Here is a 27,284-nt window from a genome sequence, read left to right as displayed (position 1 = left end):
GAATCTGCAAGCTTCCTGTTTCCACTGCACTCTGTAGCACAGGACCTCAGAATCACCTGCCATCAGCCTCATGCTGGTGAGTGAGGACCCCTGTCCTGAGACAAACAGAGAGACAGACAGACAGACAGACACACACACACACATGCATACATACACATACACACACACACACACACTGCCACATGAAAGAAAGGATTTCCATTCAAGGGGCTGATGTTTTGTTCAGGCTGAGTGTGACTTCAGTAGACTCATGCTTATGACACACATGGGGTTTTCTGGGTAGTACACCTACTGCAAATGCCACACCACACTAATAGTTACTCTTGCATGTGACTTAGAAGGGCAACTGACAGTCTGTGTTCTACAACAGTAACTGAAGACTGATGTGAACAAACCAGGTGTGGCAGTGCGACACTAAAGTCCCAGCGCTTGGAGGATGAAGGGCAGCCAGGCTGCAGGGCAAGATGCTGGCTCAAAAGAGACACCTTCAAGGTGCCTCTTGCTTCAAGGGACCCTGGATACAAATAACTTGCATTAAGTTATTTCATTTATAATAATTTATTTATTATTGTTCATTTTTTGAGACAGGACGGATCTGGAACTTGCTCTGTAGACCAGAGACCTACCTACCTCTGCCTCCTGAGTGCTGGGATTAAAGATGTGCATCACCACTGCCCAACTATGTTCTAAAAAATTTAGAATTAGGGGGCTGGAGCAATGACTCACTGGTTAAGAGCACTGGCCGCTCTTCCAGAGGACCCTGGTTCAATTTCCATCACCCACATGGCTGCTTACACCTGTCTATAACTCCTGTTCCAGAAGATCTGACATCCTCACACAGATATACATACAGGCAAAACACCAGTGCACATAAAATAAATAAATTATATATAAAAAGAAAAAAATAGAATTAAAACATTGTCCATTTATCAGATATTTTCAAAAGTTAGTCAATTCACTTGAAACCAATTTCTCTGAAGATGCTAATTATACCAATAAATGGACAACTAGATACAATATACCAGAGAAACTCCAAAATTCAAATAATGTAATATGCTAGTAGCTTACCTAAAGACACAAGGCATTGGGCACTGGGCTACTAAGTGGCAGACCCTGGTTTAATCCCCAGTTAAAAGGAGAAGGAAGGAAGGGAAGGAAGGGAAGGAAGAGAAGGAGGCAGGTAGACAGGAACTAATACCTTTATGCTAAAGTTTGATATTTCCTCAAACATCTGACCCTCAATTAATCTGTTTCCAGACTACCAATATGCTAATGAGATTCAGCCAAGATGTTAACTGATGGCTGCAACTGCTCCAAGAACATCTGACTCAATAAAGAGAGTCCTGAGCCACAGTGTACCTTCATTTTTCAGCAAGTGGGTGCCAGTGATGTCTGGCCAACTTGGGCCCCAGGATGGTAATTACCTGCCTTCTTTCCAGACCAACATCAATAACAAATTTGACCGTGTGGCTCCAGATCAGAGACTCCCCGCAGCTGGTGGTCAGCACCACCCGTCTCTGAATCACTTGGCATCTTTTCTCGGTTTCATCCAATGGCCTGAACAGGCTGCATTTCTCTTTGGGATACAAAGGAATGACCACCAGCTCTCCCACGTCTGGGTTTAAGTTGGATCCTTCTTGACACACAATTTCATAGGTTTTTTCAATATCCTAAAGTGAAAAAAAAAATCCATGAGAATAAGTAACAGTATTTCAGTCAAAAATGACCCCACAATTCTATAACGTTTTAGGCAATAATACACACAAAGATAGAAATATCTAGGCTGCTGCCTTAAATAAGGAAAGGAGAGGCAATCATCCTTCAGGCAAGTCAAATGTGATTTCTACAGATTTCATTGCCTTTGGTCCTGAATGGCCTTCATTCTACTGCGTCCCAGCTTGGTGCTATTCCTCAGACACATCAGCAGAGCAGAGCAATCAGCTTCATCCTCCCATCACTGTTCTGAGCCAACAGAACTAAGCGCTGCTTAACAGCACCCAGAGGTTCTGTAAAGGAATGCATACCAGGCGGGTGTGCTGGCTCATGCCTGGATTCCCAGGGCTCAGGGGCTGAGGCAGGAGGATTGCCATGAGATCAAGGCCAGCCTGGACTACAGTATGAAACTTAAAAATTAAAAACATAGAAGCATGTACAAAAGCAGGACCGGAGGCTTGCCTGGGTCACCTTTTTGGCACAAGAGCTGCAAGGTGGGCAGGAAGCGGTCACCACTGCTGTTGCCTTGCATCTGCAGACATTTAGAATGATCTGTTCAAATGCACATCACACATATGGGGAAAAATACAAATCAGCAGCCATGCAATTAATTAGAAGCAAATGGAGAGCCCGAAAGTAAGGTGCTTTAGTCTGCACAGTTCTCAAGAATAGAACTTGAGAATAGATGTTACTCAACCCGAGTCCTTTTTTGATCGTTGCAGATTTTTCTATCTTTTAAAGTACAAGGCAAGCCACTAAATGGGAACCTCACCTGGCTTCTCAGAATTATCAGTTCACTGAAAGTTGGCCTCCTGCGACCTCTGCGGGCTTTAAGGCTCCACCCCCTTCTCCCTGTCTTTAGCTCATGGTGCCTTCCTTGCTACACCCTTTGTAGAGTGGGTCTAGTCTCCTGGAGGGGTTTGGAGGAGGGATCTACCTTACCAGGTGCAGGCATCAAAGGCTGCTGGCAGCCAGGTGAGCTGCCCCCCAGAGGCTGGATCTCAGGCTGCATTCTCCAGCACATACACACTTTACTTTGACAAAATCATTTTTTTCTCCAACTAAGCAAACAGCACAACTGTCTATATCCCAAATAGTGAAAAACTGGTCAACTAGATAGTAAGAGAAAAGTCTTTCTTGCTGGTGCTTTGGAGATGGGGCAGGAGGACTGAGAGCTTCTTGGCTTCATGTCTAAAAGACAAAATGAACGATCCACATTGCTTGCTTTTACCACACACCTTTTCTGAGGACAGCCTTACTGGGAACACCCACATTCCTCCTGCTTCAAGTAGGTGTCATGAACTCTCAGAGAATACAGAAAAGGAATTCAGCTCTTCAGAGCAATCTCTTACCAATATAAACCTTCAAATAGCAGTGAAATAATTACTTTCTCTTACAATATTGTTGAAAAAATAATTTTTGGTAACTATAGGGATAATGCTTATACACACTGTGTGAAGATGTGTCTCTGTCCTTCCTTGCCTGCCTAAGGCACCCTCTGATTGGTTAAAATAACAGGCCTATGGCCTATAGCAAAAGATAGAAGGTGCGCCAATGGCAGAGAGAAGAACTCTAAGAGTCAGGCATGGGAAGATTTGCCACCCGGACTCGGAGGAAGTCTGACTTATGAAACTGAGGAGACGTAACCAGCCACTGGCAGATACAGAGTAGTATGAACAGGTTAATATAAGTTAAGAGCTGGGGGCATTTCCCAGGAAACTCAAACCCTTGAGCACAGGCCTGCCGGTCCCTTACAGTGATCTGGTTGGACTACACACTATGAACTCAACTTACCTCTTTTACTTAATTTCACATTTTGTTCTCAGGTTAAGGAAGGCTGGAAGCCCGTGCACTATTGTGGGGACCAGCTCCCAGCAGGTGTGGAGCTGAGTCAGGAGCTAGAGGATGTGTGATGCACCTAACAAGAGTGCACGCTGACTCCCCAACCACGGTTAGTTGCAATGTCTGCAATTTGAGTTTCTTAAAAGACAGCTCTCTATGTTTGTCTTATATGCTACTCAAGGACCAGCAGGTTTTAATTGTATGTAAAAATCAAGACAGCTTTGAGTAGCATGGGGAAAATAACAATCAACAGCTGTGAGCTGTTTTAAGCCAGGAGTGCGGCTGACGAAGACTCATCAGCACCACAGTGGTGAGCCTGCATAGAGGCAGATGGAAGGAGATCCAGACTTGGAGCTCTCGGGCTTTCTGGCAAGTCTGCAGGAGCCAGCAGGCGTGGGGCAGCAACCCCGGGACAAGGAGTCCAGCCAGCACTGGCCAGGCCACGGCAGCAGCACCTCCATATTCTGGGCCCAGGAGGGTGAGAGCTCCCTGCAGCTCTCACGACCATCACTTCCATGGGAAAAGACTGCCATGCCTACTGTTTCTTAACAGAAAGGACACTTTCTAAGTTCTGTGGACTGCCACCAGTTTAAAGGTCGCCATGTCACTGATGTAGAGGTTCTATTACATTTACAAGAATTAAAGTCTCTAAGACAACCTCTACCCCAAACCTGTTATGACCTTTAGTTTCCAAAGCATCCATTTGGGATTTTTTTTTTTTTTTGAGACAGTTTCATTCTGAAGCCTAGGCTTCTGATTCTAGGATCTCATGTTCAGCCTGCTGAGTCCGTGACTACAGGCCTGCCTGGACCTGGCTGTTTCGAAATTTCTGATTTTCATCTCACAGATGACTGTTTCTCCTGTCGGCCTCCATCTGGCAGTTTCAACTTGCAAATGTTTTAGAGTCCTAACTTCACTGCTGTTCCTTCCTCAGGCTCTACTCTGCCCCTTAATCATTTTGTTATCTCCCCAAGGGCCTTTTTAAACATTCTACATCAGGCAATAAATCACCATCATAGAAGATTAATATTCAGAAGAATGTGTATCATCTACACAAACAACTGATAAATGTCTTATGCAGATGAGACTCTAAATTACTTTCCCCAAGGAAACAAAGTTTAAGTCTTAACATCCACCCCAAGCTCCTATAGTTCTGAGCCTGAATTGAGGTTACACCTCCGAGCTACCCCCTCCCACCCCTCAACCCCACTCTGGCAGATCCACACCAAGGCGGGAGCTCACTCCTTTGTAGCCAGCCTTTATCCAACACTTTGTGGTTCCCGTTAATCACAAGAATTCCTGCACACCTGCTTCATACTGAGAGGATGGAAGCCCTGGAGGCCAGGGTAGAACAGGCTGCCAGTCTTAAGAGTGGTCTGCTTCAGAAGGTGCTGCTGAGAGGGCAGCAGAGTGTGGAGTCCTCTGTGTCCACTGTGTCTCCATGAGAGATAGCCAACTTCCACCAAGCTGGGCCCTGGATCCTAAGGATGCCACCCATGCCCTCTCAGGCCCAAGAGACTGGCAAGGCTCTCAGGAAGGTTTAGTCTATCCTACCTGTGTGGCAGCTTGTGTAGAGTGAGGTGTGCTATAGGGAATATCTGCACACGGCTATGCAATGGGAGACACGAGCCGCTGATGAGAAACTCCCAAAGAAAATGCCTTTTGGCAGCACTTGGTTGGGTCTGAATGCCACTTAACTTACTTGTTCACAGGCCAGGAAGACCACAACGTCGCCCTTCTCACCCGAGCGGTGGATTTCAAAGATAAGGCGTACAACAGACTCGAAGGAATCCTTCTGAGCCCCACTAAGGTACACCACCTCCACGGGGTGCTTATTTCTCACTTCTATGAGAGGCACGTTTCCATAGTAGGAACTGAGTTTGCTGATGAGGAGAGGCGAACAGTTAATTATGAGCTTCAGCTCTGGTCTTGCCAGGAGCACATCTTTAAGGAGTCCAAGCAGCACGTCAGTCGCCAGGCTTCTCTCATGGACGTCGTCCAAGACAATGACACCATAGCTACCCAGGAAAGGATTGGACATCATTTCTCTCTGCAGCATGTCATCAGTACAGTACCTACACAGAAGACACATTCCAAGTTAGAGAATTCTTGAGATCACCATGTAAAGGACTCCCTAAAATACACACCAATGCTCTGCCCTTTTTTGGGCACTGGTTACTTTTTTTTTTTTCTTGGAGCCAAAATTCCTTTAAGGCGATAGAATCTGAAGGGCCACAGCACACAAGCCCACATAAAAACATTTTAAATGTCCTTTGTACATGTTCAGTGAGTCCTCAAGGCTCACCACAGAACCCCTGGTCAGAGGCCTTTCCTTACAGAGGTCTGTAACCAGTGATCACCACAACCCAGGGTCCTGCTGTTAATCTCAAGTCTATGCAAACTCACTGGTACACATGATAATAAATACATGTAGCATTTGCCTGCGGCTTTGTAAACTAAACAATATTGCCATGGAACATCTTAACTGGACAGGTACCTCCCCTTCCTGTCCTGTGGAACTCTGGGTACTACCATACACTTTACAGGGAAAGAACTCTGGGCTCATGGCCCAGTCACTCACATTAAGACGCACACTGGGGTTGCTGGTGGGAACTGTTGTCACCAAGGTGCTAACATCATTAAGTTTAAAATGTTGCTGAATAAGAGCAAAGGGAAGTAGCTATACAGTAATCTTCGGTTTGGAGTACTTGTGCAAACTGGCTAGCATGCCTCATGGGGCAGGGAGAGCATTAGTGATTTTGTTTGTCTGAGATGTTGGTCTCAAATTCAAAATTTCCCAGCTTCAGCCTCCTTTTAGTGATTTAATAGATACCTACCCCCCCTACCCCACCCTCCACCCCAACCCCCCCAAGCCCCAAGAGCCTTTGAGATATTACAGGCCCCATGGTAATGATCCACTGCCATGAAGACTTCTTTCAGATACTACTGTATATGCATACAGATTACTGTTTGGAGAGGAAGCTTTATGAATTCTCCACCTCTCCCTCCCAGCACTTAAGACTGAGGTTGTTGGATGGGTCTGCTTGCAATGCTGGCCCTTGGCTGACATTTAGCTTGAATTTGGGGAGAGCTTCCACCCTGCCCCAAACTGGCAGGTGGCTGCATCAGCCTAGGAATCCTGTGAACACGTGCCTTCTTCCCCCCCCCCCCAGGAGACCTATTCACAGATCACTGGTGGGCTCGGCTCTCTGCTTCACTGTGGTAAGCTTCAGTTGTAAGGAGACTGTTTTGAATATAGTGAAGTCCTCAGACAAGCCAAACCTGATGGAACTGGGGACCCTGGCGGAGTGGGGACCCCGACCTAGTGCTCAATACCCTTTCAAGGGAGGACAGAGAGTAGGGAAGCAAGCCTTTCCTTTCAGAAAGTTCCTACTTTGGGCCCTGGGCCAATAGATACATTTCTCACTTAATCTTTGGGATAAATCCTGAGGGAAGATGTTGCCCCTCCTGTTTATAAATGAAGAAAATGGGCCAATAGTTTAAGGAGACTAGCAAGGGTCACAAAGCTAGGGTCAGGGTTGGATTTGTTTTGTTTGTTGGCTTTTGAGACAGGGTCTTACTATATAGCCATGGCTTGCCTGGAACTTACAATGTAGCCCAGGTTAACCTCAAACTTCCTACTACACATAGGAATTAAAGGCAAACACCACCATATCCAGTCCAGTGTGAACCAAATATTTGATGCTGTTATCAAATCAGAGACTAATTCCTCGGGCACCAGGGTCTGGATAGTAAGATTTTAGATTTGTTCTTCCTTTCACTTTTATGAGATCAAAGCTTCCTGCTCTGCCCTTCTGTTCATATAGACTCATCCTGTGTCTTACCACGTGAGCAGTATCCAATTGTGGATTATTCCTAAATGATTAAACCTAAGAGTGAAGGTGGTTTTTTTTTTTTTTTAAGATTTATTTATTTATTTAAGTACACTGATTAAATAAATAAAGACAGCTTAAAAGCTGTCTTCAGACACACCAGAAGAGGGCATCAGATCTCATTACAGATGGTTGTGAGCCACCAAGTGGTTGAACTCAGGACCTCTGAAAGAGCAGTCAGTGCTCTTAATCACTGTGCCATCTCTCCAGCCCAAGAGTAAGGTTTTTCTGAATACAATATTATTGCATTTCATGCAAGATGCAGACAACTGCATCTAAAATCTAGCTTTCCAGGAATCTTCTAGAAGCCAAGGTTAACTAAGACAGAAGACCCAAGCTACTGCTGCCCTATTTCAAAGCAAATTATGTTCATGTCAGCTCGTTCATGTCCCAAATACGACCTTGTTCATTTTCAGCAAAGCTCAGCTGAGTAACCATCTAGTCAGCACTCAGCCTCCTCAAAGCTGTGCTTCCTTTAAAGTGGAGGAGGCATGAGTTATGTAAATATATCCAGCCTTGGTTCAAAGGAGAGAGATCAGTGGCCTATTTAAAACTCAACTAAATTAAGCATGATGATGCAATTCTCTCTCCCTCCCTCTCCCTGGCCCCCACCCACCCTGTAAACTGGCTGGGCTGGAAACTCACTATGCAGACTCTCCTGTCCTCAGAGATCCACCTATCTCTGCCTCTGGCATTCTGGGATTAAAGGTATGTTCCACCAGGCTTGGAAAGATTCATTTGTCATTGTCACATTAATAAGATTCCATGTGAACAATGCTTTAAAAATGTTGTCATGGTAACTACATAGCTATGCTGTCAGTGTGACAGGTAATGTAACACAGTTAGCACCTTAAATTCTCAAGAGTCAAAAATAACATATTAAAAAGTTGTATTACTATTTGTATCTTCTGAAATTTTTTTCTTCTTTTTCTGAAATGTTTTATATTGAGTTCATCTCTAATGAAAACTGGAAAGTCTTCAGTTCTGAAAACTGAAGAGGTTTAAGAGCCACACCCACTGCCCAGGAGACCCACTGCATGCGAGTCCCGATGCACAGGAGACTGTGGCATATAGAGAACAAAACACTTTCAGGTATGTAGTGTTTAGGTATCCACTATCTGGAAAGGCCAGAAAAAAAGCTTAAAGAGCTAAACTTTTTTTTTTTTTAAATATCATTAAAAAAGCAAAAGGCAGGCAGGCAGCAGGCAGCAGGCAATGCTATCTCTTTAGGTATTTATGTTATGCCCAGTACTGGTTACAAAGAAAACAGAACAGATAAACTGAATACAGAATACTAGCTTCTCTAATCAGTGATGATTTTCAGTTTCTGACTGTAAGGCTGGCAAGCAGTTCAGTGGTAGAGCACTGCCCAGCACGTGTGAGGCCCTGGCCCATTAAGAAACATCTGCGACTTAGATTGCCAATCCATCTGAGGACACTCAACATCATAGCCAGCATACTACTCCAGGATGGTTCTGGTAAATATTCTAAAGATTTAATTACATTTAATTATAATGGTAAACTAGCCACCACCCACATTATGCTTCGGGCCTATCTTCTCAGCCAGTTACTCCTTAGAGAGTGGACCCAGCTCCGGGCGGGGACTTACACAGAGTCCCTGCTAGAAAGCTGGAGACTGGCTGTATAGCCACGAGGCATCCGAGGCAGACAGCATTCTGGGAGAAAGTAGGGTTATTATTTTCTTTTACTGAAGGGGTTTTTAAATCTTTGGGCCGCCTTCGGGCTCAGACCCTTCCTGTGTCCTGCTAACACGCTCTTACAGTGACTATAGGGAAAGGCAGTCTGAACAGCAGAGAACAGAACCTGCAGTAGCCAGAACATTCCATCTACACGAGCCACAGCTTACCCCAAGCCTCAGGGCTCCCACTCAGAGTCAACACTTTAACCCGAAAACTCAATATTTTCTCTGCCTGATAGAACCCAGTGTTTAAAATAATCTTATTAATGTCAAATCCAAAACATACAGATATTTAAAAAGTATGTTCTACTACCCCCTTACAATGACAATACATCCCAGGATAAGTACTTTCATGACCTCCTTAATAACAACAACAACTTAAAATTATGATTCCACATCCATTAACATAAAAACCTTTCCAAAGTTCTTTCCAAAGGCTTTCGAAGTCTAGATGCAGTGACTGCAGTACTTAGTTGAAGCCATTATTCCATTAAAATAGACATTTCAAAGGCCAATTCAAAGAATGAAAAAATAAAGGGGGTGTGGCAGTGGTCTCCAGTCCTAGATTGGGGGAGGAGGCAGGAGGACTTTAGACTAGCCTTGGCTACAGAATGAGACTTTTCTCAACACCCCTCCTAAGTCAAAAATAGTGACTGAAAATGCTAAGCTTAAGCACTACCCCCTTCCCTCTCCTGTTGCTTCCTTTGTCCTGTTTTCCAATCTCCAACTAGTTTGTGAGTTCCTAAGAGGCAGGGAAGGGGTGCTTTTCTTTTGTATGTGACCTGTATATAGTAGTAACTTACAAGCATGCATATGCCCAATAGTTTTGCACATTGTGAATTTTTATATAGGCAAAACAGCCTGAAGAACCTTATTTATAGATCAAGGTGTTACTGGCCTAAACACTCCCTATGGCTGGACACTTAGTTCTAACAGAGTGAGTCATAAGGGTGTTCTGAATGGCCTTCAAAGCTTGGGCCAGGGCAGTACTCCCTCCTCCCACCAACAAGCTAGGGAACATCCTCCCCAGGACAAGCATATCAGATGCAGAGATAGCAGTGTGCAGAGTGCCATCCCTGCCCTGTAATGCTGAAGCAGCACTAGGCAACATGAGGCCCACACACAGCATGCCAAATGAGTGGGTTAGTGGGGTGCAGATATTTTGGCCCTGAGACCAGTATATTCTGATCTCAAGTGTCCAGGACACCTGAAGCCATCGGGTGGTCACTTCTGGCTGCAAGCAGCTTTGGCCACTCCTTGCAGAGTGGGATAGGCACAGGCGCTGTCTGTCTATGAGATAGAGAAGCCCCGGCCTTGAGAAGTTACTTTTCCAGCTCTCTCCTTCAGTTCTCTCTGCATTTCTCTTTCCTGCTCTGAAGCCAGCCCTTGGAAGCCTCTGATAAAGAAAGTTAACTCAAACATCGGATAACCTAACTTACTGTGGCCTCAAAGATAGGTCACCCCACAAGGTCGGGGGAGCCCTCCTGGTGCAGGTGACCCTTGCATTGAGTTCTGAGTGACTAGAAAGAATTGGCCAATCCTAGAAGACATGACAGACAACAGGACAAGTACAGTGATGGGCGGAATGAGGACTTCCATTTAAGAACCCAGTTATATGAGTATGTATCCCAGGTGTGGGGTATGGGCCTGCTTCAGATTGTCCACAGCTGCTGACTAGGATTGTCTTGTGCTAGGAGGGGCATGATTTTTGCCAGCTGCAGATAGTTTACATTTGGAATTCTGGGGATGCTTAAGAATGTGTAAATTTGAGAACCCGGAGAGGGCTGGTAGAGGCTGCTGCTTTTGCTGGTTGGAGATATTCTGATGACTAAAATTGGACTTGTCTCTAGGAACTTGATGTCCCTAATCAACAGGAAGGACTCTAAAGAGATCTGTGCCTCATTTCCCCACTAACCTCCTTTCTGGACTCACCAGGAGATACAGCTCTCTAAGTACGAAATGGAAAGTCTTGAGTGAAACTAACAAGTTGTAATTTTCCTCCCTGAGGATTATAATCACAGAAGTTTAGACAAGAGACAAGGGAGATGCCAGGTAGGGAAAACAAGGGAGGGGTGTGTGTCAGGCTACAGAAGGCAGTCATTACACCAGGAGCTTGACATGCAGAAGGCCAGGCCAACGCTCTGAGGATTATAGAATCCAAGCCGAGAAAGAGGCACCTAGGCTGTGGTGAAGTGTCTACATACAAACCTCAGGATTGTTTCACTGGTGCAGCAGTTCTCAAAAGGAATCACATAGCCGACTTCATGGCCAATATTAACATCCATCTCATCAGCTACCCGCAGGGCCAGTTGGACTGCCGTCTGCTTGTGGACCTGTGTGCATATCACGCCCCCGTGCTGGTAATGGATGGAAAGGCAATATTCAGCACACCACTGAGGAACCTTTGACAGGGAAAAATGACACAGGATCAGCCCTTGCTAGGAAAGACAGACAAGCTCAAAGCACAGAGGAGTAGCTCTTTCTCATGGCTGGCTTCAAGTTCTCTAAGATCTTTTTCTTTCACCAGTTAATTACCAGCAGATGGTGCCAGGCACATTATTAATCCTTACTTAGTAGAGCTCTGAGCAATACCTACTATGACTTTAACTGCTAATGAAGTTAAGAACATACAGGTATTATCAAAAACCAGAAACCATTACGTTTTGACTTACAGATTTTAGAAAGGCAGTTAAAGACATGAAAAAAAATTAAACCTATGCCTCTTAAAATGCTTTAGATCTGTTTATGTGTGTGAGTATTTTGCTGATGTGTGTGCACCTTGTGCATGCAGTGCCCTCAGAGGCCAGGAGGAGGTGTTGGATCTCTGAGAACTAGAGCCATCCGGGGTACAGAGCCCAGGCCCTCTCCGGTGCAGCAAGCCCTCTTAGCTGATGAGCAGTCCCTCACCTCCAACCGGTGCCAGCTTTGAGAGACTCATGTAGTCACAAATTATGTTTTCTAGTAATAAGAAGGCCCCATCAAAACTACAACTTTGTAGGAGCTATTATGCTGTAAAGAATGCAATATTAAATAGCATTTAAATACAAAATAACCCAAATTAAAGCATTTAAATTCATGCAATTATAACAATACCCAAATTAGCCTGCTTAACATGGCTCTACTAATGAAAGCTAAAATATTTTGCCAATTTATTATCTGACTGTAATTAAAACTTAACCTAGTGAAACACTAACTTGTCTAGAGTCAATTTCAAGAAAAGCTGCTCTTCAGGCATTTTATTTTCAAAACCCTTTCATGTGACCTGTGTTAGACAGTTGGAGTGATGACTCAGTAGGTAAAGCACTGGCTGCTCCTCAGAGGACCTGGGTTTAATTCCCGGAGTGGTTCATACTGTCTGTAGTTCTAGCTCCAATTTCAGGGGAATCTGGTGCCCTCTTCTGACCTCTATGGGCACCAGATATACATGTGGTACAGAGACAAGCATGCAGGCAACACCCCCCCCACACACACAAATAATGATGATGATAATAATAATAATAAAATAGGGGCTGGTTAAGAGTACTAACTGCTCATCCAGAGTCCTGAGTTCAATTCCCAGCAACCACATGGTAGCTTACAACTATCTGTAATGATATCTTAAGTTCTGTAACTGAAGACAGCTACAGTGTACTCACATAAAATAAATCTAAAAAAATAATAAATAAAATTTAATGGTTAAAAATAAAATGTGTCATGGATCAATTGACTTTTAAGCAAATTGATTTGTGCAAGAATTATAGTAGAAGGTACCAAATTTATTTTGTACACTATAATCTTCAGGCACTGTTGATAAATTATGCTTTGGTACATGACTCTTAAAAAGTCTGTGGGTGGGGGCTGGAGAGATGGCTCAGCAGGTAAGAGCACCAACTACTCTTCTAAAGGTCATGAGTTCAAATCCCAGCAACCACATGGTGGCTCACAAAAATCTGTAAAGAGATCTTAAGTTCTCTTCTGGTGTCTGAAGATAGCTACAGTGTACTTACATATAATAAATAAATAAATCTTTAAAAAAAAAGTCTGTGGGTGTTTTTATTTTGTTTGTTTTGTTTTTTCCAAGACAGAGGAGTAATCTCTGTGTAACCCTGGCTATCCTGGAACTCACCCTGTAGACCAGGCTGGTGTTGAACTCACAGAGATTCTCACAGAGATGCCTCTGCCTCTGCTCTGCCTCCTGAGTGCTGGGATTAAATATGTATGTACAGGTAGGTATACTATCGGTTCAAGAGTATTTTAAAAACTGATCTGGGCAGTAAAAAACCTGTTAACATTTTTAGATTATCTTGAGGTTTGCTACTGTGACTGACTCATTATGGAACTGTTAGATTTTAATTCTCATAGTAATTTGAAAATGTTAGTAATTCCAAAATGAGTTACATATCTGTCATGACTAAATACACAAAGGTAATCTTCTACACTCCAGGGCAACCTCGTCAACATACAGAAAACTATCAAGTCATTATGTATTCACTGCCTACTTTGTTCTGCTTAACTCAGGAATGAGCTGGGCACCCAGGAGCAGTTTTTCCCTATACTTCAGTTTCCTTATCTGTGAAACAATTCACACAACAGAGGAGACTGACCCTCTAAGTCTGAGCAACTCGTTAGTTTTCTCCAAGGCTCACTGCTGTAGATCCTGATGTGCTGATAAACAGCTGGCAGGCCTGGGATGGGGAGTGGTGGGGTGGGGAGTGGTGGGGTGGGGTGGGGAGTGGTGGGGTGGGGAGTGCTGTGGTAGGATGGTTATCATTGCAGAGCTGCAGGCTCCTCAAGCCCTCTGTTCCAGTCCAGCATAGACTAAACTGTGAGAGCAGAGACTCAGACTCTTCATCACCAAGTTATCCCAGTTATCAGTTAATATTTGTTAAGCAAGCAAAACAGTGTCTTGTACTTTTCCAGAAATATTTAAAATTTCTATGATCTTAAATAGTCTATCTTGAGTTCTTTCAAAAATCACTGGCCTAAATAGAAATTCACATAAAATTCTGTTTCTTCATTCCTTGGTGTAATATAATGGTTAAAACCTTCATGGAGAAGCTGATAGGGCTTAAAATCACCCTGGGGCATGTCTGTGAGGGTATTCCAGGAAGGCTTAGTGGAGGATGGAAGACTCAAATGTGTGTAGAATATCATGCTATAGATTGAGGTCCTAGACTGAATAAAAAAGAACAAAGGGGGGGGGCAGGTGCACTTTATTCCACAGATGACATGCATGCTGTGTTGCACAAGGACCTGCGTTCATGTCCAGCACTGATGTGAAAAAAAGACTCCTCTGTAATCCCAGCTCTGGAGGCAGAGGAAGAGGCAGGCAGATCCTAGGGCTCACTGGCCGGTCTAGCTGAATCAGCAAGCCCAGGTGATTGGGAAAGGCCATCTACAGGGCAGACAGAACACTGGTGGAGGAGGGAGCACATGCTTGCTTCGCTCAGAGTGCAGATGTTTACTTAGCAACCAAAGGCACAGCCCAGCAGAAACCACAGCTAATTACACAGCCTGGAAGACGTGTCCATTACATGTGGATAATAACAGTCAGCCTTGAAACTGCAGGCTGCAATGTTCTCTCTCTGAACAGAAAAGGGAGGAGTCCCAGTGTTATAATGCCTCCTCTCCCTGCATCATTATTCTAGCCTAGCAGTTCTCAACAGGTGTAGGTTGTGACCCCTTTGGGAGTGTGTCAAACAACCCTTTGACAGGGGTCACCTAGGATGTAGGAAAACACAGCTATTTACATTATGATTTATAACAGCAGCAAAATTACAGTTATGAAGTAGCAACAAAAAGTATTTTATGACTGGAGGGTCACTGTATTAAAAGGTCACAGCAATAGGAAGGTTGAGAATCACTGTTCTATGCAAACGAGGGGGCCATTCTGGTCAATCCTTGGCAAATGTCAGGTACTGCTGAAAAGAGTAAGAATGAGGCTGCAGAGCTAGCTCAGTGGTTAAGCCTTCTTAGCACCCACATGGTGGCTCACAACCATCTGTAATGGAACTGATGCCCTCTTCTGGTGTTCATGAAAACAGAGCATGTGTCACACACTTAAAAGTCAATAAAATATTTAAAACATTTTCTTTAAAAAAGGAGTCATAAAAAGCTAGAAGTCTGCCCATTTCATAACATCATGGGACAGAGGAGCACTTTCTAAGACAGCGTGATACTCTACCTCTGCACTGGAGAACACTCTGCCTACTACCATGATTAAGGCTCCTTGCTTGAACACTCCTCCAGCAATCCTCAACTAGGGCTTTTCAGTGTCCCATGAGGACCCCTCACTCTGGCCATCTCCCAGTCATCATAATGTCCTACTCTGGTCAGACTAGGAATCAAATTGGCTCTGTGGGAGGCACAGGCATGCAGCATGCAGCGAGCTCCATCGTTCCAGGGCCCGCTGGGCTTGCTCCTCATGGGAAAGGTGAATTCTGAGACACTGTGACAGCAATGACACAGCACGGGGCAAAAATAAAAGATAGGGAACCACTTCTTCACCTCCTTAGAAAGAAAACTTTTCAAAGCAGCTCCGTCATCTGGAGTTTGGCAGTAGACCACACCCACGTCCAGATACATGGTTTACAAATACCCACCAGCTGGAAATCAATCACTTAGAATCCACCTATAAATTATCACATTTTCTCAACCCATTTCCTATAAGTGTTTTCATGAACTGTCAGACCTGCCAGCTGTACAAAAGCGCTCACAGTGAGCCGAGCCTTCTACTCTGCCCACAGCCGCGCCTGCTTCAGGACTCCAGGAGCAGGAACAAGTGTCAGGGTAGACGCCAGTGATGAATGTCTGCTGCCTTGAGGCAGCCCAAGTTCCCACTGGCTTTGTGGCCTTCTATTACTGACTGGTGCTCTTTCCACGTACAAATTCAGAAGATGAAACAAAAAGATTCCAGTCCCCATGCTTGACAGCATAGTGCATACAAGAACATAGGCTGTGGGATTCTGGGAGACTTAAGGTCAGCTGCTCAGATCTCTTACAGGAATCCACCAGTCAAATTCAGTTCAGAAGTTAGAGCAGCGGCATTGTGAATGGCCTCATTGTGGCCAATCTGGCAAGACAACTTCCACAACAGCAGCGCTGGTGTGGAGCTGTCTTATCCTTTTCATCAATCGCCACAGACAGCTTATGCCCATCAACAATGGGGAAAAAAAGCAAGAAGGTCCCTGCAAGAGAAAATGAGCACTATTCCATGGAACTCTTCCTGGCCCTCAGATCCCCAAGCCCTCGCTGATATCCCTGGCCAGTGCAGAAACCTCTTTCATGTCTCCTAGCGTCCCAAGGACATCAATCCTCCAGAGCAGCAATCTTTTCAATACCAAGATAACCACAGACTTTCTTTCTCTAAAGGAGTCCTAAGAGATAGCAATCCACAAAAAGATGGGAGTCTCTCCACATGATCCCTGCAGAGGGGCCATGGAGGTGACTCCCAATGCAGCTTATTCTGCCTAATGCCAACCAGCAAGTCAGAGTACTTCACCATGAACAGTGCTGTGAGTTCTGAGCCATACAAATCCCACATGTTTGGTTCTGCGTGTACATAGGTCAAATCTATCAGCACAGAATGGCAAAAAAAGATGCCCGGCCAAGACTGGAGAAATTTACCACCACCAGTGTCTTAAACTAAATCTTAGCTGTTTTGTGCTCAGTCAGTCATGTCACAGACTGCTGAGGGCCATGCAGAGGAACTGCAAATGGCTTTAGAACTCCTGCAATGCAGTCCACAGGGTTACCATGGCCACATGGGTGGGCCTTGGTGTGGCACGGCCCCAAGGACGCTGTATCCTGAGGACTTTATGCTGTTATGGAGTCCGCACATCCCTCTTAATCTAAAAATTATGTGAAAACTTTAAGAAGCTTCAAGCCCCTCACAAGGCAGTATCTCTAGCACTCACAGTAATAATGCTTCACCTCTTTTAGGCATTGCTGCTGGAGCGGATTAATGATTCTATCACCACCATGGGAAAGAACTTGGAGATGTAGATTGTCAAGAGTGACTATGACCCTTAGTTTTGGAAAAATAAAATTGTTAGTGAAGCTAGGCTGAGATATATTTGCTACTGACTCTGATGTAGAAAATCTTAGCGAACAATATGAAGTTGAGACAGGCACACTCTAGTCAGTTAAGCTAGGGACCCTTTATGGTCAGGGAACAAGAATGACAGTCACACTGGCTGGCGGGACTCTCACTGAGGTTGGACTGCTGCTGATTGATTTCTTATGCCCATCTTTGCCCTCAGATTCCTGATATGGTTTAATAAGAATTGCTGATGAGTAGATATGCATTCTGAGGATTTAAGGTACATATGACTGATTTTTATATAAAAGATTAGATTTCTGATACTTTTAAGATTCTTACAAGTTTACTTTTAAAGATAAATAATAATTACTTCTTTCTTTGTAACTGCAAATTACTGCTTGCCAGTAAGAGAAACTGGCTGAGAAAACTACCTTGCTTGTTTACACCTTGTTAATCTATAACAAGTTGCTTGGTTATGAATATACTTGGGTTTCTTAGAATAATTTGTTTTCTTTACCTGTACTATGTAATGTTATTTCTTGAAAAGGTATTGAAAGCACATTGTGTTTTATAATCATTCATTAGAAGAAAACTGAAATGTAAGTACGTTATAATTATATACTGCTTGAAAGATTTTGCTGGGATATATAAGCTATGGAAGAAAGAATAAAGTATGGTGTGGCTAGAACATTGTTTCTCCCTTCCTTCAAGTATGTGTGCATGTATAAAGTTTGTGTGAATGGGGGTTGGAGCATTGTTCCTTCCATCCACCAACTGTGTACTTATGTATGCATGTGTAAATATCTGGAGCCTGCTTGCTGGAGCTTTGCTCTAAGCATTCTATGTGTGAATATGCATATGTCGGTTTGTGTGTGTGTGTGTGTGTGTGTGTGTGTGTGTGTGTAATTTTCTTTTTCTTTCTCCTTCTTGCTGGCCCCAAGGACTAAAAGAGTTCAGTTTTTCCCCTGGCCACAAAGAATGCTGGCCTCGGTAAATTAAGCTTTGTTCCATCCTCAGAAAGTCTGCTGAGCAGGTTCTCTGATCTCTGCAGCCTTTAGCAGCAGCCCCTGTAAGTATCTGGATCCACCCCGGTCATCCGCTCTTAGCACTCACCCCCACGGGTGCCTGCCTCAGTTTACCACATGGATGCCTAAGCCAGTCATTGGTAACTGACCCATTTGACACGTGGGAGATTAGGGTAAAAGCTAGAAAAGACACAGCAGGTAGTTCTAGAGATGCTTTTCTTCCCTTCTGGCTTTCATAGGACTATCCTGAAACAGTAATAGGAAAGCCCACTAGACAGATGAGACATTGTCTTTCTCTTTCCCAGGGCAGTTGCCAAACAGTCTCCATACCATCTGTACCACAAAAGAAGGCAGATCTTTGGCTCTGTAGATAAGTTTTTCTTTGAAAGATTTAAAACTGTGGGGAACACAAAAGGTCTTGGAACCAAAACAAAACAGATTACTTTCAGAATTTAGAAAACAAAAAATTAATATGCCCATTTTCTCTTTATTTGAATACAGTTTGATTTCTCTAAACCAGAAAGACACTTACTTCCTATTTAACAGAACAAAAGTACAGTTTACTAAAATGATCAAGAAGTTTAAAATGGTGCTATCCCAGCACTTAGGAAGTGGAGGCAGGAGTTCACAGCCATTCTGTCTATATAAGTAAATTTGGAACCAGGCTGGGATACTTTGAGAAGTTATCTTAAACAAACAAAACTTCAAAGTGACAAAAGAAACCATAACTGTAAGCAGTTATAACAACTCTTACAACATTTACAGAATATATAGCAATTCTCAGTTCATAACATCACAAATCCCTAAAGAAAGGAGAGGAGCAGCAAATCTGCAATGACAGGTACTGGGAGAGTGGCTGCGCAAAGGGAGATATAAATAAAGAGGGCCGTGCTGCTGGGAGAAGGATCTCAAGGAAAATGGGAAGGCTACAATGAGACCAGAGCCGAGCTGGTGGAGCCAACTGGTATGACTGCATCCTGACAGAGGGAGATGAATATCAAAGATGAACAAACAGAAATATACACAAGTACACAGAGACGGAGAAAGGCACAGAGAAAGACGGAGGCAGGACGGAACGCGGACCCATGCAGGCAGAGGAACCAATGGGGATATATGTAAGTCATACTTCCTTGCTCTCCCTACTGGGAAGAGCCAGAAACACGAGAAGCCAACAGGCACATCTGCTGTCCAGGTCTCGGTTTCCAAATGCAGCTATCTGCTAAAGAAACTAGGGCTCCTTGGGAAGGAGCTTCCTAGGCTGGGGCAGGGAGTGTGCAGGAGGAGCCTGGAACAGCTTCCTGTGAGGGCAGCAAGAATGGAGAACCATGAAGGTGAGGGAAGGGCAGGACCCATCTGAGGGGCTTCAACTTGCCACAGAGGGACAAACTGAGCCATATAATAGGTTTAATAATGAGAACCCATGGAGAACGGAGTAAATAAATTATTTTAAAAAAAAAAGAAAGAAAGAAAGCTAAGCCAGGTGTAGTGGTTCACGCCTGCAACCCCAGCATTCAGAAAGCTGAGGTAAGGAGAGTGCAAGGTGAATGTGGGCTACAGAATAAGACCTGGTCTCAAAAATATTAAAAAAAATTTTTTTTAAATAGTACAGCTAATCACGATGGCACATGCCTTTGATCCCAGCAGCTAGGAGACAGGAGGGTCTCTATGAGTTCGAGGTCAGCCTGGTCTACTTATCAAGTTCCAGGGCAGCCAGGGCTACATAGAGAGATTTTATCTCCAAAAAATACAATAAAATAAAATGAAACCAAGAGCTGACTCTTCGAGAATCTGAGACAGTCAACTTGAAGGCAGATTTAGAAGGAACACTGCTGCCTGCCACCAGGCCTATCAGAATGAGGGGGCCACTGTCAGGCTGCCACTAGTGCAGGGCATGCCAAAGTGGACTTCAGGGGAAACCACAAGGGGAAACATCAGCCTCACCACTGAGAACCAGGCAGGCACCATCTCTCTAAGTAATCACATTCAGCAGCAGCAGCTGCCCAGAGGAAGGCTTGCTGCTCTCCTGACAGCACACAGCACTCTGAGGGAGCTCCAGGGCAGCCTTCCTGCTCAGGTAGAGCCTGCACCTACCCCACCCGATGACACTTCAGAGCAGAACTGTGCCCTGAAAATGCCAAGGTCATGAGGGACAGAGGAGATGCTCTTTCAAACTAAAGGAATTTTAAATGACAGTGAGATACAGTGTAATTCTGGATTTATTTTTGGAAGATGATGTCACTGTTTTTATGATATCCCACCTAGTAAGTATGAATACCCAGAGATCAGGAAGCATTGAGACACCAACATTCTACTCCCTTTTCTGATCCTTACTGTTATGCTGAGAGAAGGGCACCATGCCACCTCCCCCCCCTCTGCCCTTGACCAGGTTTGCTCTGTAGCCCATCCCATGCTGGCCTGCAACTGCTCATTCTCCTCCCTCAGCCTTTCAAGTACCTCAATTATAGGTATGTGCTATGCCTGGCTTTGTCGATTTATTCTTAGTTTTTTTCAAGACATGGTCTCCCTATGTAGCTCTGGTTGTCCTGGAACTCACCATGTAGACCAGGCCTGACTCAACTGAGGGATCCACCTGCCTCTGCTTCATGAGTGCTGGGATTAAAGGTATACGCTACCTTACCTCATTTTAGTCTTAAAAGGTAGAGCTGGCTGAGGGGGACAGGGAGCTCGCTGCTCTTTCAGAGGGTCAGAGCTTGGTTCCCACACTTACACTGGACAGCTCACAACTACATATATTTCAGCTCTTTTTTGGCCTCTAAGGGTGCACACTACGTGCACGCATGTGCGCGTGCACACACACACACACAAACACACTCAGCACTCAGGAGGCAGAGACAGATGTGAATTCAAGGCCAGGGTAGTTTACATAGTAAGTTTGAGGCCAGCCAGGGTTGCTTAGAGAAACCCTGTGTCAAACCCTCCCCTCTCCCCAACCTTTAAAAGTTTTGGAACAAAAACTAAATTTATGTTTTTAGTATGCTAGAAATCGAACCTAGGCCTCAGACATTTTTGGAAAGTGCTCTGCTACAAGGCCACAGTCCTAGCTACTACATTCATCCTTTAAACACATCCTTTTAAACGTGTGTGTGTGAGGGGGAAGAGAATGCTGAATCAAATTATCGTTGGGGAATCAGGAGACAGCTGTGGAAAATATCTGTACTATTACTGAAATTTCTTTATCAATCCAAAATAAATATAATAAACATAAAAACAAGATTTAAAAAAGATAACTTTGAAAATAAAGTTTCATTTGAACATAGAAACCAGAAAAAATAGTTCCACTTAGTTCTTATAATGAATTAAAGTAAACTGATATAAAAATAACTCATCAGAGTGAATACCACTGGCAGTTGGTATAAACCAGACAGAAACCGTCAGTGTCCAGCCCTTTCTCCAAAGAGCATGTAAGGGGGAGCTGGAGAGGCAGCACAGGGTGAGTGTTCTTTTCAATCTACTCAGGAGACTGCAGTCTATGCCAACACATTGTCAAAGGCTTCCAGACCACAGTTCTGTCATCTGAAAAACCTCTGTGCTCTTTTACCAGGTAATCTCTGTGGTCTATTCTAATTGTTTCATTACAAGAATCTACATGTAAAACACAGACCCCAGATGAGTCAAAAGTTGAAGTTCAAACACAACAAACTGGACAGGAAGTATTCAGTAACCCGCTGTCTCTGGTGCTCAGCCCCCCCCCCCCACACACACACACAATTATACTCGCCAAAAACGCACTGCCTTCTGCCTAGTTCATATATCCTCCTTGGCTCACAGCAATACTAGAAACATTTGTATTCCTAAATGTATCTTTTTAGTAGCTAGAAATGGAACCTCGGCCTCAGGCATTTTTGGCAAGTGCTCTGCCAGGAGCCCACAGTCCCAGCTACTACAGTCACCCTAAAGAGACCTAACTCTTTCCTCTCTATGTAGTCCAGACCTGGATAATATTGGCCCATTTTGCTATTTCTTACTGCAAGGCAAATAAGGCTTTCTGCAGTGCATGGTGACACACACTCATAATCCCTTCACCTGCAGGCAGAAACTGGGAGACCAGGCATTCAAGGGCAGCCTGGGCTACAGGAGACCTTTTCTCCAAAAGAAACAAATGAAGTACAAGAGGAAAATAAATTTCCTGTGCATTTGGTTTCTGAACCTCATAAATAAGCTTCCTATTTAAGAACTGTCCTGCAGGAGAGATGGCTCAGCAGTTAAGAGGATGCTCTTCAGAGGGCCTGGGTTTAGTCTCAGACACCCACATGGTGGCTCCCAAATGTCCTCAACTCCAATTATAGGGTATCTGGCATCCTCTTCTGGTCTCTTTGGGTACCAGGTACACACATGGTGCCCAGACATACATGTAGGCCATACACTCATACACATAAAATTAAAAAAAAAAAACAACTTTAAAAAGGGAGAAAAGGCAAGGTCAGGTGTCTTGATTACCCTCACTGGTGAGTAAACAAATATCAGGGGTAATAACTCCTGCTTCATCTTCCAAGACTTCATTTACAAATGAAATCATCTGAATTGTTATTCTAGGATAATCTAGGTAAACTCCACACAGTTTCCTGTGTATACTAGCCAATGTGTAACAGCACACAGGTTGCTAATGTTCTTTTTGTTTGGTTACATTTCCCACATGCAAAGCCTCCCACGGCCCCTCACCTGAGAGCTCTTGCCGCACTTGGAATCTCCTGACACGAGCACAACCTGATTCTGCAGCAGACTCTCCATAAAGGAGTACTTTTCTTTCCATATTGGCAGTTCTTCTCTCTCTTTCAAAAGTTTGTAATATCGCGATGAATACGGCAAGCCGTCAAAGGGGTTCAGCTCCAGATCCTCGCAGGCCACGACGCCTTCTTCTTCCCCATCACTGGAATCTAGGGATTCAGGGAAATAGCGTTTTTCTGGAGAGGCGTTTGGATGCTCCAGTTCCTCTTCGTCCATTTCTTCCCGCGGTGAGCTCATTCCACAGTCCAGTTCTCCTGTCAGCAGCCCATTGGAGAGAGGGTGTGAGGCCCGCTCACAAACTCAGCCAGGCTCCCAGGCCCAGCTCGGGATTTCAGCAAGTTAATTCCTCAAACCCGTGTCTCTTGTTGCTGGGTTACCCTCGGTGCTGGCTCACTTCAGCGCTCTTGGTCTGTTACATGGCTTTCAATAAACCACGCTAAAAACAAACACAAGAAAGGTGAGTGTACATACATACAAGAAGTTCGGGTAGCATACAAGAAGTTAAAAAGAGGAACCGTAGACAAGCTCAAAGCAAACACTCAGCCTTTTCTGTTAACTAGCTACTGTCTGGCCCTGCTGCGGCCTGCTCCCGACCGACCAGCTCTTACAGGAGCGCTCAGCTTTGGAAAATGATCCTCACTGAGCCGGGTGCTCTTTCCCTGACCTCTGGCCAGGCCTCTGCTTCACCGAGGCTGTGAATGGAAAGCAACAGGGAGTCTGATAGGAATTGTGAGGATAATCAGTCACGTGGTCACCTAATCCCATGACAAAGAGCATGGACTTTATAAAGGGGGAGCTGCTCCGGTTTGGAGATTGGTCCCTAAACACTGGTAAATTTCCTATTACCCAGCATGCCTTGGGTGTAAAAGGACCATTTAAGAAACCCGACATTCTACTGTTGCTTATGCCGGCTGAGAAACATCAGCAAGCTAAGTGAATTTATTCCTTTCCCCCCATCTTTTGTTGATATGGCCTTTGTTTAATTAAATCATAAGTCTCCAGCATACTTTTTGAGATTCCTCGGTGTGAACCCTAACAAGCCATGGCCAAAATAATAAAAGATAACTTTTAATCTAAACAAAGATAGCTTGCCTAAGGAAAGGTAAGATCTACACCAAGGACATATTCTTTACATGTCAAGTGGGACATTTTTTTCTCTTTCATCTCTTATTACTAGAGATTAGTAGGGGGAAATAAGCCAATTACTGATGCTGGGGAAAGTCCCTTTTCATATCAGCCTAGTGAAAATTTAAAACAAAGCAAACAACATGGAAAATGCAAGTTTAAAAAAAAGTCATAAAACACACACTCTTCATAGCACTGTGCTGCTGGGAGCCTACAGGGCTAGCCTTCAGCACTGTGCCGCCAGAAGCCTACAGGGCTAGCCTTCCACCACTTCCTTGGCTGACCCTTATTAATAAGGAGGAAGAAAAGATCTACCCTCTGGCCCAGGTGGTTCTGGGAAGCGTCTGTGGGCACCAGGCAGCACACATATACACAGGACGGGGGTGGGGGTGGGGTATTTACGGGTGCGGGGACTGGACACTTCCCAGCTCTGAGTAGGGTTCTGAAAACTGCATCCCATTTCCCAACTAAAATGGAATTACAATAGTGCATAATACAAACACAGGATTACAGCGTGGACTCTCTTCCCTTCACAGCTCCTAGGGTATGAGATGATACTACCCCCAAACAGCTGCAGGAGACAAGGCAGCTTGAGACACCAGGCAGGCCGACTCTGACTTCAGTGGGTCAGACCCTGCTAAGGAGCAAGGGTTCAGCCTTCAGCTCACATCTTCTGTTCTAGTTAGAACCATATCTCAGAGTTCGCCCTTGTAATCCTTTTAAGCTGCTATTACACCACATCCCTGACTACCTTAGGAACAACTTCTTACCAACTTTACTTTTTAAAATAAACATGAGACTGGAGCAATGGCTCACAGTTAAGAGCAGTGGCTATCTTCCAGAGGACCTGGGACTGATTTCTAGTATCCACACAGCAGCTCACAACCATCTATAACTCAAGTTCCAGGGCTTCTGATGCCCTCATTCATGTGGTATAAAGACATATATGGAGACAAACACTCATACATAATTTTTTAATTAGAAAAATAAAAATAAAAGTAAAAGGCAAAGCAGAGCTGCCATGTTTAGTGAATGTGTTTCTGTTCATTTCTGGCACACACTTGGTGTAATCACTCCAGGCTCACAGAGTTTGTGTGAGCTTCCCGAAGGCTGATGGCTACACCTCCGTGGTTTTGGAGAGATGCAATGACATGCATCACCAACCACTGCGTCTGACCTAACCCCCACTCCTGCTAAGCAAAGCCTGGAACCCTCTCCGCTGCTGAGCACACCACTGGGTTCTGTGCGCCCCAGAGCTAAGGATGCTGACGTTTGAGGCAGAGATTCCCTGGCTCTCAGGCCCACCTAAGTGATGTCCTCACTCACGATTGGCAAACGCACTGATGTGAGTCTCTTCTGTTCTGTGGAACATGGTATTCGGAACAACCTAAATCTGTTGCTCCTGGTCTGTCCCTCATACATAGCTTTGAACTTTTATTTGCTTGGAAACTACAGCTGTCTTTGAACATGACAAAAGGAGTGGCCACTCTAACCCTTGGGGATAAACACATCTTCTGAGCAGTGCTCTTTCTAGACACCTGGGGCTCACATCACGCGCTCACACCACTTCACAGCTATGGTGGAATGGAAGATGGCCACTACACCAACAGAAAGGAGTCCAAGCTGTGATAGAGACACAGTGAAGTGATCCTGAGTCACTCTCACGGTGGCCATCATGAGACATTCTGCTCCGGAGCTGGCTATCATTCTGGGATGCTCAGACCTGAGCAGTGGGTAAACAGCAAATGCCTCTGAGTCCAGAGCGCTGGGGAAGGCGTTCTCGGCCTACCAAGCACCCCGGAGCCCTAAGCAGTGCTCTCAGTACCTGCTCAACCCAAGCAATCTTAGAAGGTGATCCTGCCATGCTCCTGGCTGGGGTACCTTGCAGCCTTGAGATAACATATACTCACAGTTTAACTTTTTCTTAGCAACTCGGGGTCATTATTACTGAAGGTATCACGGTGGACTGTTGTCCTCATATTTCCTTGAGTAGAGAAGAGCCAACACCAGGCGGCTGCCCTGGAGCCCCACTGGCCTCAGCGACTCAGTACCCCTGTAAACCTGTCACCCCCACACTCAGCCAGGGTAGCTCTTCTCCCTGCCTTAGAAACCAGACAGGCATGACTGAAAAATATTTGTAGAGCTTGAGTCCACAAAGGGCTTCAGTGTAAACTGGTGAGTTTGAGGAGCCAAGCTATTAAGTTCCCAGACTCTGGAGCACTCAGAGTGACTTCTTGTAACTGTGGTTTGTGTGTCAGATATAGACAGAGGCATGGCTGAGACCCAAATGGAGGCTGAACTTGAGGCCCGGTGATGTTCAGACACTTGGCTTCATTGAGCCAACATCTGTACTAAGATATGTGAATCTATTTTTCCCCAGCAGTAATTAAAAAATACACAAGTAACCTATGTCCTACATTAGAAAATTAAGACAGAAGGAAAAAGTACGGAGGCTAGGATTAGATCTCAGTTGGCAGAGAGCATTTCTAGTTTACACAAAGCCCTGAGTTCATGCCCCAGCACTAGAGGTGGAGGCAAGAGAATCAGAAGTTCAAGGTCATCCCCAGCCACCTGGTGAACTTTAGGCCAGCCTGTGGTACTCAGAAGAAAAGAAGAAAGGAAAGGAGGGAGAGAAGGAGGAAGGAAGGGAAGGGGACTGGGCAGGCAAATGTGGTAGAGTATGTCACTCAAATAAAATTTAACTAAAATTGTTTCAGTATAGACATTTTACTTTAAGAAATCTAAATCTGAAAGACTCCTTTTCAGAGTGGCCCCACATAGGCACTGTAAACTGCAGTTTCTCTGGGTTGCCTTTTGAATTGGATCTGTAACAACTTGTAGTTGGGTATCTACAAAACAACAACAACATCAAAAAACCAAGCATTTGTATGTAACAGCTTATTAAGCAAGAGTGAGAAGTTGAAAGCAAAAGCTGTGCTTGGGTCATTTATATGTAAGAGGTCTGCTCAGATAATTCTAGAAATACGGTTTGCAGAAAAGCAAGGATGAAGTCTGAGAGCCCGCCCTCCTGTTTGCTTTCTCTGGGGTTACTTTGTTTCAACTTCTGGTTCCTCTTGTGTATTCTTCTGTGTTTGAATCTTTCCCGACACAGTCCCGACCTCTGCCCTTTGCCTGGACAATAGGGTGGTGGTTTCTTCGAGCCTCCCATTTCTGTGCCCTTATGTCCTGCCTCCTGGTGCTCCAGTCCTATGTGGTCAACC

At 44.6% G+C, this 27,284-nt stretch overlaps 1 protein-coding gene across 2 annotated transcripts in view; it reads right to left on the bottom strand.

Moving 5' to 3' along the window:
- Dhx32 (DEAH-box helicase 32 (putative)) overlaps nucleotides 1–27,284 on the bottom strand; it is a 64,468-nt gene that overhangs the window by 12,440 nt on the left and 24,744 nt on the right. For both annotated transcript variants that reach the window (XM_052196534.1, XM_052196526.1), the window contains exons 2-5: nucleotides 22,873–23,374; nucleotides 11,356–11,549; nucleotides 5,258–5,630; nucleotides 1,425–1,670 (exon numbers count right to left, since the gene is read on the bottom strand). In XM_052196534.1, coding sequence (XP_052052494.1) covers nucleotides 1,425–1,670; nucleotides 5,258–5,630; nucleotides 11,356–11,549; nucleotides 22,873–23,175 — 1,116 coding nt within the window. In that variant the 5' untranslated portion in view covers nucleotides 23,176–23,374. The remainder of the gene's footprint in view (nucleotides 1–1,424; nucleotides 1,671–5,257; nucleotides 5,631–11,355; nucleotides 11,550–22,872; nucleotides 23,375–27,284) is intronic.

This window comes from Apodemus sylvaticus, chromosome 1 (genome assembly GCF_947179515.1).
Source record: "Apodemus sylvaticus chromosome 1, mApoSyl1.1, whole genome shotgun sequence".
NCBI lineage: Eukaryota > Metazoa > Chordata > Mammalia > Rodentia > Muridae > Apodemus > Apodemus sylvaticus.
The sequence above is the reverse complement of the archived record's forward strand: the minus strand, read 5'-3'. Positions and strand labels throughout refer to the sequence as shown.